Genomic DNA, 18,734 nt, shown 5'->3' on the forward strand with positions numbered 1-18,734 from the left:
AGGGCCCCACACCCACCTCTCTAAGACCTGAATCTCGATTTGGAGCTCACATTTTCCTATTCTTTTCCTTTTAGAGATGGCCTCAAAAGCTTCATGCCTGGGGCACAGGGTGGGGATGGGCTGGTGGCATGGGGGGATGATGTGGGTTTTTTTCCTTTGCTTAGAATTTAAAACAAACAACAAACCCCACAAGCATCCCTCAACTAATATATGCTCAATGGAACAATGACAAAGATTTAGAAGTGTCTAAATTGAGGGGCGCCTGGGTGGCTCAGTTGGTTAAGCATCCAACTTTGGCTCAGGTCATGATCTCATGGTTCTTGAGTTTGAGCCCCGTGTTGGGCTCTGTGCTGACAGCTCTGAGCCTGGAGCCTGTTTCAGATTCTGTGTCTCCCTCTCTCTGCACCTCCCCTCTTCTCCCTCTCTCTCAAAAATAAATAAACATTTAAAAAAAGGAGTGTCTGAATTGAAAAGTGATTCTCCCTCCTTCTCCCTCCAACCCTTAGCCTCCAGCAGTGACGCCCACTAATGGTTGCTGTGTGCCCTTCGGACATTCTCTCTTGTTTATTCCAACACACATACTCTTGTAAAGAACTTTTTAAAAATGACAGTTCAGTGATATTTGTGGGCATCTTCTTGAGCCCTTGTGAACTAGGGAAATTGCAGGGATCCTGGGAAGGCCTGCTCTTCTATTCATGTTAGGACCTGCACCCCCACCCTACACATGACTTAATGTAAGTCCTCCTCGTAAAATCAAGGAGTTAATGATTTCTTTGGAGACTTCCAGCATGATGGATAACATCTAAGGAGTGACCGGTGAGGTTGTCCTCTACATTTTCCAAGACCACTGACTCCAGACACCATGACACCAAGACTCCTGGCTCCTGAGCACTTGTCCTTGCTTTGACCAGTTCCTGGATGCCTGAGAGAACACATACACCAGATCACCATCCTTAATAAATACCCCAGACCCCAAGCAAAGACAAGACTTACTCTCCTTTCCTTCCTGAGTCTTCCAGACACTCTGTCTGTATTTGCTGTATGTTTTCAGTAAACTCTGCTCTCACTTCCTCTAGGCTTGCGCTTGATTTCTCTCCTGTGGGAAGCCAAGGGCCCTCTTGGCTGATCCTTGGACCCGGCCAGCCTGCATCACTTGTACAGAGAGCTTCCTCACGCTTTACCCAGGTGCATGGGATTCTACCCTGTGGCACCACTAGGAGGCAACACCTCCCTGGCATATTCCTCGTGGAGTCACACCCTGGAAAGAATCTTCCCAGTGGGCTTTACCATTAAAGTCTTTTCTTTGGGTTAAGGCTTTGAAGGTGGTCCCTAAAGTAAACATACAATAAAAGGTGTGGTGGTGAGAAAACGACTCTGGATTCTGTCATACTTGAGTCAGCTCCCAGATTCACTGTCCCTTTTCCTTTTTTTTTTAAGTTTATTTATTTATTTTGAGAGAGAGACAGACAGAGAGAGAGAGAGAGCGCAGGAGGAGCAGAGAGAGAGGGAAAGAGAGAGACCTCCAAGCAGGTTCTGCACTGTCAGCACAGAACCCGATGCAGAGCTTTAAACCTGTGAACCATGAGATCATGACCTGAACCAAAATCAAGAGTGGGATGCTTAACCAACTGAGCCACCCAGGCACCCCTGGACTCACTGTTTCCTATCTTTATGACCGTGGCCAATTTATTTAACTTTCCTGAGCCTCGATTATCTTGCCTGTTAAGTGGGATTGTTGTAAAGATTAAACACAGTTTAGTGTGAAAAACCTCAAGCCCATTGTCTGGCAGAGATTGGTATTCAGTAAATAGTTTTTGAGTGTCTTAAGTAAGCATAAACTGAATGAAGTATAACAAGGGTAAGATTTTAGCTTCCGTTTAAATGCCCAGGGTCTTTCAGGTAGGGTCGGTGGGTGTTGGAATACATTGTTCTTAATTCCCCTGTCAATGGCAGAGGAAGCAGGAAGCCTGTGGGAAGGCAGGACTAAGAGTCAAGCCCAGGCCTGGCCAGCTGTCCCCAACGTCAGGGACACTTTGATGAGACAGGGATCATTCCCTTCCAAACTCACGGCTCACTCACCAGCCCTTAAGAATGTCAGACACAAATCTTGGTTTGTGTTTTTCCAAGGTTTTCTTTTACCAGTGTTCTTCCTCCCTGGCCTCATAGCAGCTCTGTGCCGACAATATTATCTAAGTCATGCTAAGTCGGTTTCCTGCGGCTCCTGGGGACCAGCATGCACGCATTAATCGGCAAGCACCTCTCATATTTCAGTAGTGCCTGTGCAGCAGATTGGTTAGTTTGCAATAGTCAACTCCCAGAGACTGAGAGCCAGGATGGGACAGATTTTGTTAGCTAAAATGCAAAGGGAAGTTACTCAAATAAGAGGCCTAAGCGCTACTAGCAGAAGGGAGGTGGGGAAGGGGCATAAGCAGAGAAAACATGGGTTTTGTTTGGCAGAACCAACAGTTACAGCCAAGGAGACACCAAGGAAACACCAGCCAAGGTGTTTCACTCACCTGAGAGCCCCTTGCTAGATGGGTCTCCCCTGACAGCCCCTTACATGAGCCAGTTTGAGCCAGATTGGAGTTGAGGACTGCATAGAAGTGACTCACCCTTCCTCCTCACCCCTGAGTTGTCCTGAAGTTACCTTTAGCTCATTATAATACTAAGATCTCCTCTTGTGGGTGGAGTTTTCCACCATTTTTTCAAACATACAATGTACACACTAGCATGTTGACAGTCTAGGAATTGACAGTCTTGCAGAATTGAACCAAAGTGCCTAAGTAATAGGATATGTATACGTTCCTTAACGTATATGCAAGCTCCCCTCCCCTCCCCCTGATACACTGAAAAAAAGGTTTCTATACTAACTCCACAGGGAGATGGTGCTTTGAGAGCCATCTCCCTGTGTTCTCACCTGCAACAAATAATAAAAAGTTCTTTGCTTTCAACGGTTCCTTGGGTTGTGTTCAATATGCTGCACCCCAAGTGGCAAACCTTTTGAGTCTTGTTACAATTCGAGGAAGGGGCGAGGGGTCTGGCAATGATGGGCACTCCTGCAGGGTCCACTCTGGGAGGTGAGGACTGGGGTGGGAGCAGCTGTGTAGATTTGGGTGGGAGGCTGGGTGTGAAGGAGGGGGCATGGCTGAGCATCCCAAATGGGGTTCTCATTTGCTGTGTTCTTCTAGATCTATGTGACCATTGTGGTCTGTAGTGACCCGTGACTCATGGCCAGTGTCTGGGCTGCTCATGTATTTATAGATAAGTGTTCCTACACACAGATCAGCATTGAAAACTTGGGAGGGTTACATCAGAGGAAATATGTCTTCAGAAGTTCACTGGGACCTCTGTAGCCCCCAGACCACCTTGTGTGACATGAGAGAAAGCCAGCATTTGTGTATTTCACGCTAGTAGCTTATGACGCCCCTTCACCTTGTAGGCTCTGCTGGTTCCAGGTGTACTGAGTGCACTCAGCCCTCGGGAGCTCCCAGGCAGATACACTGGCATTGTAAAGTTGTGCATGGTGTGGGGGGACAGGGCTTCTCCCTGGGGAGGGACTTGCCAGGTGGGGAAAACAGGGAGGGAGCTCATCCTTGAAGCCTGAGGAGAATTCAGCTGGGCGCAGGAGCAAAGGGGAAAGGCGCTCTCAGAAGAGGGAACAGCAGAAAAAAAGCAGAGCCCCTGATTCCATTTCTCACTGTGGTCACGATGACTGCCACACTGAATTGAGATGCAGTGGCTGTTGGGGGGCAGAGGTCTACAGAGAGCACGTGCTCCCCTCACTGTGGTTTTAAATATGAGGAAACTGAGGCAGTGTAGGTGTTAGGGCTTTGGTAGGGACTCTGGGAGGTGAATGGGCACTAAGAGGAGAGACTGGGTCATAGTGAAGGCACCAGTCCTGGCTGGCCTCATGCCAGGCAGCTGGACTTGACTCCTGTGCACAGCCCTGTCCCTCATCACACATCTGTCTCCTCTGGCTGATTCCAAATGCTTTCTCCAAAATGGGCAGATGCTTCTGAGCTCCTCCTTTTAAGGAGGATAGAAGGCCTTTTGGCATCATCTGGAGAAGCAGAGCAGCCACATGCTTGAGTCTATCAATTCTATACTGGGGTTTACCCCCAAATATGCTCATGCTCGTGTGTACCAGGAGACCCCACATGCATGTCCCCATTCATGAGATCCCCAACAAATAGCAACCCAGATGCCCAGTTGCAGTAGGACCTGTAAGTCCATCCCCACATATTCACATGAGGGAATATTACATGGCAACAGAAACAGACAAACCACATCATATGAATGGCTCTCAAAACATAACCCAGAGCAAAAGAAGCAAGTCCCCGAGGGGACACACAGTGTGAGTCTGTTTATATAAAGTTCAAAAGCAGAAAAAGCTAAACAATATATTGCTTAGGAATACAGATGAAGCCCAAAATAAAACAAAGCAAAACTCTGAAAGAATCCACAAAAAAACTCTGCTACAGCTAATAAGCAAAGTTAACAAAGTTTTGAGGTGCAAGATCATTAACCCAAAATCAGTTGTGTTTCCAAACACCAGCAGTGAAGAATCCAAAAAGGAAATTAAGAAAAAAATCTCGTTGATCATAACATCAAAAAGAATAAAATATCTGGGAAAACGCTTAAACAAGGAGGTGAAAGACCAACACACTAAAAACTATAAGACCTTTTGCTGAAGGAAGGAAAGAGGGTCTGAACAAATGCAAAGACACTCCATGCCCCTGGTTGGAAGACTCAATCCCACACAGCTGGGGATGGATGGGGATGGATGGATGAATCTTCCCTTGCCCCCATCACCAGCTCCTCCCTGATTGGGAACCTGGGAATTGCCACAAGGGTCTCGGGGGCCCCCTCTGCAGCTCCCCCTCCTGACTGGCTTGCTCAGGAGGGCAAACTAGTTGGAAAGCCAGTGTGTATAAGGCCTCCTTGACGTTACCTGAGAGCTCAGTCTGGTCTTCCCTGGCTGGGAGGGTGCAGACCAGCACCCATGGGAGAGAGGATTGGAAGACCAACGCTGACCTCCCAGTACCCACCTGGCTTCCATGGGGAGCACCTTCTCCTTTTCAGTGGTCCTTTGCCACTCTTTAGGTGGACTTCTTCTCCTAGGACTCCCAGGACCTGGGAGGGTGCACCACACTATTGGCGGTGTGTGTGAACAAGGACTGTGTCCTTCAGGGGCTGTGATGTTGCTGAGGCCACAGGGGTGGGGAGGGACGCTGGGTGGCACACCAGTGGGAGTGAAGTTGATGTAGCTCAACATGATGCCTGTGGCAGCCAGCTCAAGAGCCAGGCTGCTTGGGCTGGTCCTTGCTCCTCTGCTCATTTGCTGTGACAGCACTTAGTAGACAACACCATATTAATAAAAGACAGTGTAATAGTAATTGTACAAAAAATAGGAGTTCGGGTCTTCATTGAGAGTTTTCTGCTGACCTCAGGTAAGATGCATGAGGAGTTTGTTTGCTCATCGGCCTTTCTGGTCCTGCCCTGCCAACTGAGGAACAGGGAGCTCTCACCCATGCACAGCCCTGCCCACCGGAGATATGGGCTGGAACCGTCAACATTTGAGCTGTAAAAGTGGGCATTTAAGAAACAAGGAAGGGTTAGCACAACTTCTCGTTTTTACATCTAAGAGAACTCAGGTCCAAACCCCAAGGCTGCCTGGTGGCTAAGGATCTGCTTCTCTCTCACAGACTCCTGGCAGCATGTTTTTGGAGGGGATCTGGGCAGTACCTGTCACGGGGTCAAGCGAACATACGCTTTGACCCAGCACATCCACTTCTAGGGGTTTATTATCTGGAAACATTTTTACACATACAGAGGCAATATATGGATGTTTATTCCAATATATTTTGAACCAAGTGAAAAATTAGAAGCCTCCAATTTTTTTTTTCATCTCGATTAGGAAATTGTTAAACCATTGATGATAGATCCAACCATGGGCTGTGCAAGTATCAGATACTCTAAAGTAGAACTTTAAGTTCTAAAGTGTAAATGTCTTTATTATTAATTGGAAAAAAAGTTGTACTAAGATCTTTCTGGTATGATCCAGTTGTACAAGAACAAACCTTGATATGCAAAGGTCTAGAGCTATGTTGCTCAACATAGTAGCCACTGGCTATATGCAGCTATTAAGCACCTGAAATTTGGCCCATCTTAACTGAGATATGCTGTGAGTTCAAGTATAAGACAGCAAACTACCATTTTTTATGTCTGATATTAGAGATCAAAAAAAGTGGGGGAGTAGTATTTGGCCGAATTTTGAAGTACAAAACAAATGACATATCATTAATAAGTTTTTTTTTAGTAATAACTACATGTTGAAATGATAATAGTTGGGATATGTTGAGTTAAATAAATTCTAAAATTAGTTTCACTTATTTTAACATGGCTTTCCTTTTTTAACATGGCTACTGTACAATTTAAAGTTATGTCTGTGGCACAGTTGACTGGGAGGCACTAGTTTAGAACAATACACATCAAACCATCAAGCGTGCTCAGCAGTGGGGCTAGGGGTGTTAGGACCTTCATCTGGCTCTTCTGCACTGTTGTACAACTTTATATATTTGTGTATTACCTCTCCAATGATTAACAGAAAAAAGATGCTGTTGCTGTGACTCCTGGCCAACATGCTTTCCACCTCATCATGCCTGACACATTTGCCCTCCCTAATACCCAATCTCTAGGGAGGGCCCATGGCCCATGGAGAGAGGCCACCTGCCAATTCAGCATTAATTTTACCTTGGGTCATAGCAAGTGTGACCAACCCTTAAGGAATGAACACAGGACTTCCTGTCTCCCTGCCACGTTTATGGGGAGAGCAGACCAGATGGGGTGAGAGCCAGAAGCAGTGGGGGGAATGGGCAGGCACATAGCAACAAGAAGACCTGGCAGCTGGGAAGGGGAGAGCTGTGGGCTGTCATTAGCTTGTTTTCTTTAAGCTATCTCTAGCATTGGAAATGTATTCTTCCCCCTGACATAGATAGCAATTGAAGGCACAGTTTCTGGAAAATAGCAAGATAAATTGTGGTGTTTTCTGTGGGAGCCTGGGAAAATTGCTCCTGTTTGTGATGTGTGTCTGGGGCAATGAACCAACCATTTCCTGGACCCTGGTTGCTCCCAGTGGATTCTGTAATTCATTCACCGATTGCAGAGTCTAATAGAGCTAGAAAATGAGGGGCATAGCAGCCACCGACTGCCCGGGTCCCTTTGCATATCAGTGTGTCTCTGGCTACTACCTTTTTAATGGAGGCATTAAGATGTTGAACCTCATTAACTTCTAGGTTGTGGAAGAGGATCCGGGATTGGGTCCCATTATTCCCCTGGATGGCCGCCTCTATTTTCCCAGGCCCAGGTTTTGTGTGCGTGATGTGTGCACACACGTGCACACACACACACACACACACACACACACAAATTAGAGGACATCTTGAAAACATTTCCAATCAAAGCAAAAGGGAGATTTCTAAAAATATCAAATGCTCCAAGTAAGAGGATTTTAAGTTAATGGAAAGTGTGTTTTGTTTTCACTTAGTTCAGTACGAAGATGACTAGCCACTTAAAATGCCTGAATATCATTCTGTTTCTTGTACTTATCAACTTTGCAAAGCAAATAAGTGGGGTTGCAAAGAGCCAAACCAAACAAAATTCCAGACTTCTCCTAGAAAATAACCAATAAAACACAAACAATTACAGCAAACGCTTTCAACATTAGTTGACGTTTCCAATTACATTTTCTGGAGCCTGAAATACACTGCAGACAGTGGCCAATTTACGCTATAAATACCATCGCAAATGCCATGAATTAAAACTGCTGCTGGGTAGTGTGCAGAAAGATATTTGGTGAAGATTGCCAAAGACAATCCTTCGCGAAATTCAAACCTGTCTGAAGTCCGCTGCTAGAGAGGCTGGTGTCCTTTTTAATTCCTCCCTAAATATTTAATTCAGACAGAGCAAATTTGTCATATATTTTTCCTCCCTACCTCTCTGCCCTCCTTCATTTTCAGTTCCTATTCCTCATCAACCCAGGAATGACTCTTGTAAACATTTCCATTCTTCCCCACCTCTGCCCCTGCCTGCTCCTCATTATTTCTGCTACTTTTTGCTAAACTTAAAAAAAAAAAAGGTATAATTTCTGGTAACAAAAGGAAAATGTATTTGTTATAGAAAATGATTAAAGTAAAAGAAGAAGAGGAAATATACAAATCTACCAAGGAATAAATAAACATCACCCATATGGCCTTCATCCTAGAATAACAACAGATAGACTTTCAGTATATTTCTAGGTTTTTTTTTTTTTCCTGGGAACAGATGTGTGTGTGCGCGTCTGTCATGAAAAGCATGTTCATTCTGCACATTATCGTTATACATTCTTCTCTGTCCTTTTGCAAGTAGCCACATTATATTTCATCCTGTGGATAGACCATGGTTTACGTGCCCAATCCTCAGTTTTGGACATTTGGGTTGTTCATGTGTCTCACTGTAGTAAACAATGCTATATAAATCCTGGCCTACCTTCAGGATTCTTTCCTCAGAATGGATCCCTAGACGTAGAATTGTACTTGGGTGCATACTACTCAACTGCCTTTCAGAAACTGGTTCTTACTGGGGCGCCTGGGTGGCGCAGTCGGTTAAGCGTCCGACTTCAGCCAGGTCACGATCTCGCGGTCCGTGAGTTCGAGCCCCGCGTCAGGCTCTGGGCTGATGGCTCAGAGCCTGGAGCCAGCTTCCGATTCTGTGTCTCCCTCTCTCTCTGCCCCTCCCCCGTTCATGCTCTGTCTCTCTCTGTCCCAAAAATAAATAAACGTTGAAAAAAAAAATTTTAAAAAAATAATTAAAAAAAAAAAAAAAAAGAAACTGGTTCTTACTTCCCACTGGTAGTGAGAGGGAATTCCCACCTCCCTTCACAGCCCTGTGTAGTAGAACCTATCTTTTCCCTGAGCTTCCCCTGACCCTGAGGTTTTAACTAATAGATGAAATATCAGCTGATGAAGGCTTATAGATATAACCCCTGCCCCCCCGCCCCGGAAGAACTTTAGCGATAGCAAGGGCTCACGGGAAGAGGCACACTCTCCAGGAAGCACAGGGACAGAGGTAAGATGCTAAGAAGTAACAGTAAGCAGCAAGGAGGCTGAGCCCTGGAGCTGGGGCTTCTCTGCGGATCCCTGGCACCTACATTTAGAAGCCAGCTCTGAGGAAGCCTCATCACGCTGGAGCCTGGTGTTGGCTGGCTGACACAGGGCTCGTTCCCTCAGGGAATCATCCTGGAGGCCTTGTCAGCTGAGAACAGATACACCCTTATCCAGCCAGTCTCAGCAGCAGAGGAGCAACAGGCCCCAGGAAGCAAAGCCCCCAACCTGAGCTTCCCTGCACCCTCGCTTAGCCCCACCTGAGCTTACCTGCTACAGTGGCAGAGCGGGGAGGGCCCAGCCTGGCCTCCAGCTTCCTCCTCTGGCCAGACAGGAAGCTGGCTGAGGAGGGCCCACCCTTTAAGAGGAGAAGTCCACATGAGGAGCATGTGAGCGCCCGTGCCGGGCCCCTCATGATCCTGGTGAGGCAATGGCCCCATGACCTCGCTCCCAGGCCAGAAAAGGAAACCAGGGCCCCATGTTGCCAGGCTGCTCAGTGTGGGATCCCATGAAAACAGCCTTGGGATCTGAGAGAGGTGGGGGGAGCCAGAACTTTCCCTTTGAAGTGACCCTCCTCCCCCCGCCAGTCCTTCCCCTGCTAGAAATGTCAGCATGGTTTGCATAATTGAGACAATTGGACATAATCGTTCTTTCAGAAGCCCCTCATCAGGCGGGCAGTGCCCGGGCCCTGAGGAGCTGGGAGAAGGCAGCACATGGCACTAATCATCCGTAATCCTTTCTCAAATCATCTGAGGCTGAGCCAGAGGTCGAGGTGAATTCCAGTATGCATGCAGTGTGAGTCCCACATGACTCCCGTCCCCATCCGGGCGTTCCTAACCCCCACTGTCCCCATCTTACCAGCAGCCTGCATGACCCGTATCCACAGTCACCCTAAAACCACCATGGGGGGTGTACTGTAAGAATGGGCATGGTTATTCCAGCTTTCAGTGAGCTTTCTCAGCCTAGCAGGAAAAGAGATCAGCCAAACCCTGAAATTCTCCTCCATTCAACCCCCTAGGCAGGGGCTTGGGTCTCCCTACACACTTGTGGGTCTCCCGGGGTGCCTCTCTCATTTCCAAGAAGAGTGCACAGAAGTGCAGACAGACTGGATGCAGCGGCAGTTAGGGCGGTTTCCATTTCGTAGATGAGGACACTGAGGCCTCCGAGTGAGCATGTGAGGTGGAGCAGGAATGTAAGGTAGCCCCCCAGAGCCCTGGCTGGGGTGCAGCCTGAGCCTGGGGCCATGTACCCACCCTTAAGCTGCAGGAGCCCACTCCCACACCTGGAGGACACCCAGGGGCTCAAGGAGCCTCTGACTTCCAGAGGTGATGCTGGATTGTGAAGGTGGATGAGGCCATTTTCTGCGGAGGGGGTCTGTCCTTTGCTTTCATCAGCTTCCCTCAGGTATGTGCCTACCAGAGGTGGAAAACTGTGTCCCATGAGAGTGGGGGTGAAGCGTGACTTCGCCCATGTATTGCTGGTGCATGCAGCCTGGGGGCAGGGCAGTGCTCACCCAGCGGCAGGGTTGTTTTCCTTGTAAACTTGTGGTTGGCTCTAGATAGACTCAATGGGCTTTTAGCCGGAGTTCCTCCAGGGGCCAGAGGGGCTCTGCAATGGCGGTATTTCGGATGGCACAGATTAAGACAGAATTATGGAGGCAGGGTGTTCCTGGGGTGTCAAGAATCAAACTGGGAGGAGCTGGGAGGCCCCCATGGCAGGTGAGGGTCTCGTCTTCCCTAGCGGCATACTCGTGCCCCATTGTGGCTACAAGGTAGAGAAACTTGGTGTTCAGTGCCAGTGAGCACCCCCATCCCAGCCGCCAGTTAGTGCCTCTCCAGACAATGGGCCAAATGGGCCCTTTCTGGGGTCAGATAACATGGAGAGAATGAGATTCGAGCCTTCCCAAAGTGAACATGCCTCCTCCCCAGAGCTGGCACAGTGAGGCAAGCAACCTGGAATTGCCATATGCAATGTGGTGGCCTGAGCCACATGTGGCTGCCCATCGACAACCTGAAATTCACCCAGTTCAAAATGCAGTGTGCTCAGAGCACACAACACATAAGGTGGCCAAGACAAGACCAGTGATAATGATTTCATACTAATTGCACATTGAAATGAAAGTTTGGATGTTTTGGGTTGAATAAAATGTAGTATTAATTTTTTTCACCCACTTCTATTTATTTTTTAAGTGACTGCTAGAAACTTTATTTTTATTTATTTAAGATACTTTTGAATGTTTTTATTTACTTAGAGAAAGAGAAAGAGCAGGGGAGGGACAGAGAGAGAGGGAGGGAGAGTATCTCAAGTAGGCTCCATGTGTCAGTGCAGAGCCTGAAGGGGGCTTGAACTCACAAACCCTTAGATCATGAGCTGAAACCAAGAGTCAGATGCTTAACTGACTGAGCCACCCCGGCACCCCAAAGTGACTACTACAAAATTTAAAATGATATATGTGGCTCACATTATATTTTTGTTGGCTGGCGCTGAGCCAGAGCTGAGGGAGGGAGGGGATCCCAAGCAGAATTCTCCTTTCCAGAAGGTCTCGTCCTCTGTGCACGGCATCTGGAAGGATCCAGCACTAGGAAACCATGCACGAGAACTGTAGACACGCCATTAGCGTGTAAGGATTGTTACTTGTCCAGAGAGCAGTCTGAACCAATGATAATCGTACTGATACTAGTGACGAGGAAGACACACAGGCCAGTTAACTGGTGCCAGGGCTGTCTGTCTGTGTAGTGACCTACCCAATTGGTCACCCAGCCTCAGAGGTGGCATATTTCTTATCTCGGGTAAATAATAAGGACACTGAGCTCCTAGGGAACAAGCAGCTTGCCTGTGATCACAGTTGGGGAGAGGATCTAGGACAGTGACCTGTGTGGTAACCTGTGTGGACCCCTAAGAAGGCAGCAGCAATCAGGCAGGGGGAGCACGGCATGGAGCCAGCACTTGCACTCTGTCTCTGTGGTCTTGGTTTGGGCTCCTCTCAAAGGAGACTCTGAGACCAGCCCATGATGTTTCTCATGCTGCTCTGTGCCCTGCATTTCCTGACCAGTAGTAAGATCTCAAGAGCTGTTCAGATTCAGAAAGAGGTTTTGGACAAGACTCGCTGGTGCCACGTGTCTTTCCATCAGGAGACACCCGTTTGTCTGCTTGTCCATTTTTTGTCAGGTTAGGGGATCATGGTGATGATCACCTAGAGCCTTTATATCACTAGAACTTGCAAAATGGTGATCTTTAATTCTACCATTCCTTCTTCATTTATTCGCTGGAATTCACTTAGAAAGAGAAACTTCCCCTGACCAAATTGGTTATTGTGGTTCACACAGGAAAGGCAAAAGGTTTTGGTTTTCAGAGTAATGAGTTAGTTCCCTGGCATCATCCCAAGGTGACTAATGTGTTTCTTTTCTCAGAGTGTCAGTATGAATTCATGGATGGAAACATATTTGATGCATTTAAGTTCACAGCAGTAACTTTCCTTATTGTTGCTCAAATGGTCCCAATTTCACATTGGCTCTTGAATCCTTCTGGCACAACACCAGGAGTCTCTGAGAGTGTTGTTGCTATCTGGGATGAAAAGGTGTTTCAGGCTTACCTTGTGCATTTCTTACCCTAGACCTGGATGTGGCCATTTTTACAAAGACTATTTCTAAATGCCATTTTAGTGGGAAATGGTACTTAGAAATCAGTATCCTCCTTCTGAATTGAATTGTTTGTAGTCCTTACAGTGGCAGAATGGTGATATTTGTATGTGCACATTCATATAATATACATATTGTATACAATACATAGATTATATTTAATATGTAAGATATGCATCATGAGTTCATACCGATAGTTCTAATTCCAATTTAGAAACACAGCTAATTTACTTACTTTGCCCTAATACTAATTACTAATTTACTTATATGTGTCTATTTGCGCTTATGCTGAATCTTATTCCTAATGACATTTGTTTTATCCTAGATATAGTTTCAGACCTATAATGCCAATATTAATGTTAATGACACAATTACTAAATGCAGTTTAAAACACTGTTTTGTTGTTCTTTTTGACTGTAGGTATATACTATTAGAGTTTTTAAATCTCTTAAAATGATTCTTCTCAGGGTGGTTATTCTGCAAACTTGATACATGGTTGGATTCACTTCTTTAATTTTCCTTTGGATTTTTACAAATTGGTTTGCAATTTAATTTTGTTTTATAATTATATGAAACATTTATATTATTGCAAAACAAAAACTGCAAACAAAATTTATCCAGAAGTATCTGGCTACTGTATCTATCTCTCCCCCTTATCTTTCCCTCCAGACAAGTAAACTGAAAAAAATTTTTTTAATCTTTCCACTTTTAAATATTAGTGTATGATATTAGTTACATATATATATCCTTCCTTCTTTTTTTCACATAAATGGAAGAGTACTTTCTGTTTTCACTTTTTCTGGGAATTAGCCACTCCTCATTTCTTTTTGTGGCTGTATAGCCCAAATCTTTAGGTGAATACATGTAAGTTGATTCAACTGGATGGACATGTGGGTGTTTTTCAGTCTTTACAGGTCTCACAGCAACAAAATGTTGTGCAAGACATTCTTTTGCGTTTTGCCAGTAATCTTGAGTCTAGATTCCTAGAAAAGAGATTGCTGTAGTTAATGGTAAATGCACACGTAATTTTGCAAATATTGCAAAATTCCCCTCCATGCAGGTTACCATTATGCGTTTCCACCACGATTTTAAGAGAGTTCTGGTTTTCCCATAGCCTCATCTATAGAATATATTGTTAAACTTTGGATGTTTGCCCATCTTATTAAGAAATGGTGTCTCAATATAGTTTTGGTCTGTAGGTTTCTTTTCTTGGGATGCTTTTGTATGGGTTTTGGATCAGGGTAACACTGGCCTCATAAAATGATTTGGGAAAGGTTCGCCCTCTTCTGTTTTCTGTAAGAGTTGGTGAAGGATTGGAACTCATTCTTCTTTACAAGTTTCATAGAATTTACCATAGAAACCATCTGGGCCTAGGGCATTCTTTGTGAGAATTTTTAAAATTAATAGTTCAATCTCTTTACTTTTTTTATAGATTTATTCAGATTTTTCTATTTCTTCTTGAATCAGTTTTAATAATTTGTGTCTTTCCAGGAATTTGTCCGTTACATCTGGGTTTTCTATTTGTTGGCATGGTCTTCCCTTATAATTGTTTTTATTTCTAGAGATCAGTAGTAGCATCCTTGTTTCATTCTTGATTTTGGTAGCTTGAGTTCTCTCTTTCTCTTTCTCTCACTGTCAATCTAGCTAAGGATCTGTCAAGTTTGTTGATCTTTTTAGAGAACCAAACTTTGGTTGCATTGATTTCTTCTGTTGTTTTTCTATTCTCTTTTTTATTTCATTCCTTTCTAGTCTTATTTATTTCCTTCTGCTTGGTCCAAGTTAAGTTTGCTCTTCTTTTTTTAGTTTTCTATAGTTGAAGGTTAGCTTATTGATTTGAAGTCTTTCATTATTAATGTAGGTATCTAAAGCTATCAGTTTACCTCTGTGCACTGCTTTAGCTGAATTCTATAAGTTGTGGTATGTTGTGTTTTCATTTTTGTTCATCTTAAAGTAATTTCAAATATTTTGGTGTGACTTCTTTAACCCATTGTTTGTTTAAGCCTGTGCATAGTTGTGAATTTCTCAAATTTCTTTCTATTGTTGATTTCAAATTCAATTCCACTGTGATTGGAGGACATATTTAGTATGATTTAAATCCTTTTAAACTTATTTAGGCTTGTTTCATGGACTAGCATATAGTCTATCCTGGACAATGTTCCATGTAAACTTGACAGAAATATGTATTCTGCTATTGGGTGGAGTGTTCTATTCCATGTCTAGAAGTCAATGTAGTTTTAATTTGCATTTATGTTACTATGAGTGAAGTTGGGCATCTTTTCTTGGGCATCTAAGTGCTTTCTGAATTTCTGCTTCTGTGAACTTTCCACATCTCCTACTCATTTTTTAATAGAGTCTTTTTCTTCATATTTAAAGCTTGTTCATATAAATTAAAGATGGTGAACTTGTGACTGTAATAAAGTGGCAAATCTTTTCCCCCAGTTTGTCATTTGTTATTTGTCATTCAATTTTACTTACATGTCTTGGCCTCTTGCTTCCTTGCTAGTCACAGTTCATCAATTTACTTCACCACTGACATCATCTTTTCTTTTCTTTTTATAAAGTTTATTTATTTATTTTGAGAGAGAAAGACATTGCGAGCAGAGGAGGGGCAGAGAGAGAGAAAGAGAGAGAGAGAGAAAGAGAGAGAGAGAGAGAGAGAGAGAGAGAGAATCCCAAGCTAGCTCCATGCTGTCAGCACAGAGCCCAACATGGGGCTTGAACTCACAAAATGTGAGATCATGACCTGAGCCAAAATCAAGAGTCAGATGCTTAACTGAGTGAGCCACACAGACACCCTGACCTCTTCTCTCTCTCTCTCTCTCTCTCTTTTTAAAGTTTTTATTTTAATTTTAGTTAGGATACAGTGTTGTATTATTTTCAAGTGTACAATATAGTGATTCAACCATTCCATACCTCACCCAGTGCTCAACACAACAAGTGCATTCCTTATTCCTCATCATTTATTTCCCACCTCCCCTCTGGAATCCATCAGTTTTTTCTCTATAATTAAGAGTCTGGGGGCACCTGGGTGGCTCACTGGGTTGAGTGTCAGATTCTTGAGATCAAGCCCTGAGTCAGGCTCCACACTGGGCATGGAGGCTGCTTAAGATTCTCTCTGTCTCTCTCTCTGTCTCTCTCTCTCTCTACCCTTCTCCCCTCCTTGCATGTGTGCTCTTTCTCTCTCTCTCTCAAAAAAAGAGTCTGTTTCTTGATTTCATGCTCTCTTTTATTCTTTTTGCTTGTTTGTTTTGTTTCTTAAATTCCACATATGAATGAAATTATGTGGTATTTGTCTTTGACTGACTTATTTTGCTTAGCACTATTTTCTCTAGCTCTATCCATGTCATTGTAAATGGCAAGATTTCATTCTTTTTTATGGCTAAATAATATTCCATTGCATATATATACACCAAATCTTCTTTACCCATTCATCAATTGGTGGACACTTGGGCTGCTTTCATGTCTTGGCTATTATTGTAAATAATGCTGCTATTAAATAGATGTACACATATCCCTTTGAATTAGTGGATAATTCTTTGGATAAACATCCAGCAGTGCGATTGGTGGATCATCAGGTAGTTCTATTTCTAAATTTTTGAGGAAACTCCATAGTGTATTCTACAGTGGCTGCACCAGTTTGCATTCTCACCAACAGTATAAGGGGGTTACTTTTTCTCCACATCCTTGCTAACACTTGTTTCTTGTGTTGTTGATTGTGAGGTGATATCTCACTGTAATTTTGATTTACATTTTCCTGATGGTAAGTGATGATGAACATCTTTTCATGTGTCTGTTGGCCACCTGGATGTCTTATTTTGAGAAATGTCTGTTCATGTTTTCTGCCCATTTTTAAATTGGATTATTTGTTTTTTTCGGTGTTGATTTGTGTAAGTTCTTTATATATTTTGGATACTAACCCTTTATCAAGTATGATATCACCCTTTTTATACTGTGCAGAGGTGTGAGAATGACTTAGATATGACTTCCAAGGTTCACGGACTAGTGGGGGAGATGGTGTCTGTACAAACACATTTGAAATACAAGGCAGATTACAGGAAGCATTCTAATCAGATTTGCCAAGTGGTAAGAAAATATAAAGGGAGAGGACTTATTAGGAGAAGGAGGAGTGCTTCAACTAGACATGTTTGAGTGGGAGTTTAGGTGGAAAATTTAAGGAAAGGAGGCACTTTAGGCAAAGAGCTGGAGGAGGGATAAGCAGGACCTCAGGCAGGCTGGCAGACCCTGTGAATTGGAGCATAGTTCCCAGACAAGGACGAGTGATAGGCGGAGAAGGGGGATGACCAACCAGGCTGGGAATAGAAGGCAAAGTGGGAGATACCTGGGGATTCTAAGGGCTCAGGCTAGTACTGGCCAAACAGATTTATGAATCCTGACCTGGAAGTCTTGTTCCAGATACCTTGCTTATCAAAGTTTTATTTGAGGTAGGACTTATATCCATGTAACAAAATATATTGCTGCTGGGATTGGCTGCAGAGCTGAGTTTCCACTTTCCATACCTCTGGATTATTTACCTACATTTTTTTTTAATGTTTATTTATTTTTGAGACAGAGAGAGACAGAGCATGAACGGGGGAGGGTCAGAGAGAGGGAGACACAGAATCTGAAACAGGCTTCAGGCTCTGAGCTGTCAGCACAGAGCCCGGCACGGGACTCGAACTCACGGACCGTGAGATCATGACCTGAGCCGAAGTCGGCCGCCCAACCGACTGAGCCACCCAGGCGCCCCTTTACCTACATTTTAAAACAAGAGAGTGCTGACTTTTGAATGACTTAATTGGCAAAATCTCTGACATAAAGAAGCTGAGGTGGTAGATTAAAAAGATACATTTGCTTTGTAAATGAAACTCATATTTCATCGAACAATGCCTCTGCAAATGAAGAAGGCTAGAGAGGAATTTAATTTTAGTATATGTGCTGCCAAAGTGAGCACTAGAGAGGTATTTTAAATCTTTGATGTTGTTATCAAAGATAATCACAAAAATAAATCAATGAATAACTAGATTAGGCTGAGACCTATAAGTCTATCAATGCCTTTTATCACCATAAACTCTGCCTCCACTTCTCTGTAAGTTCTCCACTGACTGACAGATAAACAAAGTAGTTTTTTTCCACTTAGGGGAGCTAAGATCCTCAAACATTTGTAACACAGGCTGTGGAAGCTCCACTTCCTGAAAGGCAAAGAGGTCCTTCCTGGTGCGTCTCAGGAGCTGAGTTGGCCAAAATATGCTGGTCACTCTCTAAAGGATTCCTGGCCCTATTGGCAGTTGAATATTGGCAGCAGCCTTTTCACACAACCCTTCTCCATTCCACACAGCTCCAGGCTTGTGGGAGCTGGAGTTCTTAACATGCCTTCATTGCTGGTCATTCTGCAATGGAGAACACAGGCTCTGGAGAGCCTACCATGGAGGTATCAATTGGAGTATCCCAACTGGACAATGGCTTCCTGTCTGATCATGACAGCTTTCTTTTATTTTTTTCTCTTTTCCCTTCTTATTTATTTATTTATTTATTTATTTATTTTTGGCAGTAGATTATGTCCCAATGTTGGCAGATGACGTGAGGTAAGATACCAAGCACATGGGTGAAAAACCTGCCAAATGTTAGTTTTTAGTTTCCAGAATAATCTCCACAATGAAAATAAAACTAGTGACTTTGCAGTGGAAATAACCAATTCTGTCAAAGCTTTGTAGAAGTCTTAAAATGGTATAAATGTCAAGAACTGATATGGCCAGTCTGGACACAGAAAGGCAGTCTGCTTGGAGTCGCTGTGGGGTGGCCTGGTCATGGCTGGAACTTCTGAAGTTCCACACACACACACACACACACACACACAAAAGCATTATCTGAGCTGGTTTTCCTTCTCATAAAATTCCTGACATCTTGTTCATCCACCGGTCCACCAACCACATGCAAGGAGGCCCAGTGGATCACAGTG

At 44.1% G+C, this 18,734-nt stretch overlaps 1 protein-coding gene across 1 annotated transcript in view; it reads right to left on the reverse strand.

Annotated features, from left to right (window-relative positions):
• TRPM1 (transient receptor potential cation channel subfamily M member 1) overlaps positions 1-9,555 on the reverse strand; it is a 95,388-nt gene extending 85,833 nt beyond the window's left edge. Inside the window, 3 exon segments of the mRNA XM_047862890.1 lie at positions 5,446-5,471; positions 5,474-5,581; positions 9,411-9,555. Coding sequence (XP_047718846.1) covers positions 5,446-5,471; positions 5,474-5,581; positions 9,411-9,555 — 279 coding nt within the window.
• Between the last annotated feature and the right edge of the window lie 9,179 nt (positions 9,556-18,734).

This window comes from Prionailurus viverrinus, chromosome B3, assembly GCF_022837055.1.
Source record: "Prionailurus viverrinus isolate Anna chromosome B3, UM_Priviv_1.0, whole genome shotgun sequence".
Lineage (NCBI taxonomy): Eukaryota > Metazoa > Chordata > Mammalia > Carnivora > Felidae > Prionailurus > Prionailurus viverrinus.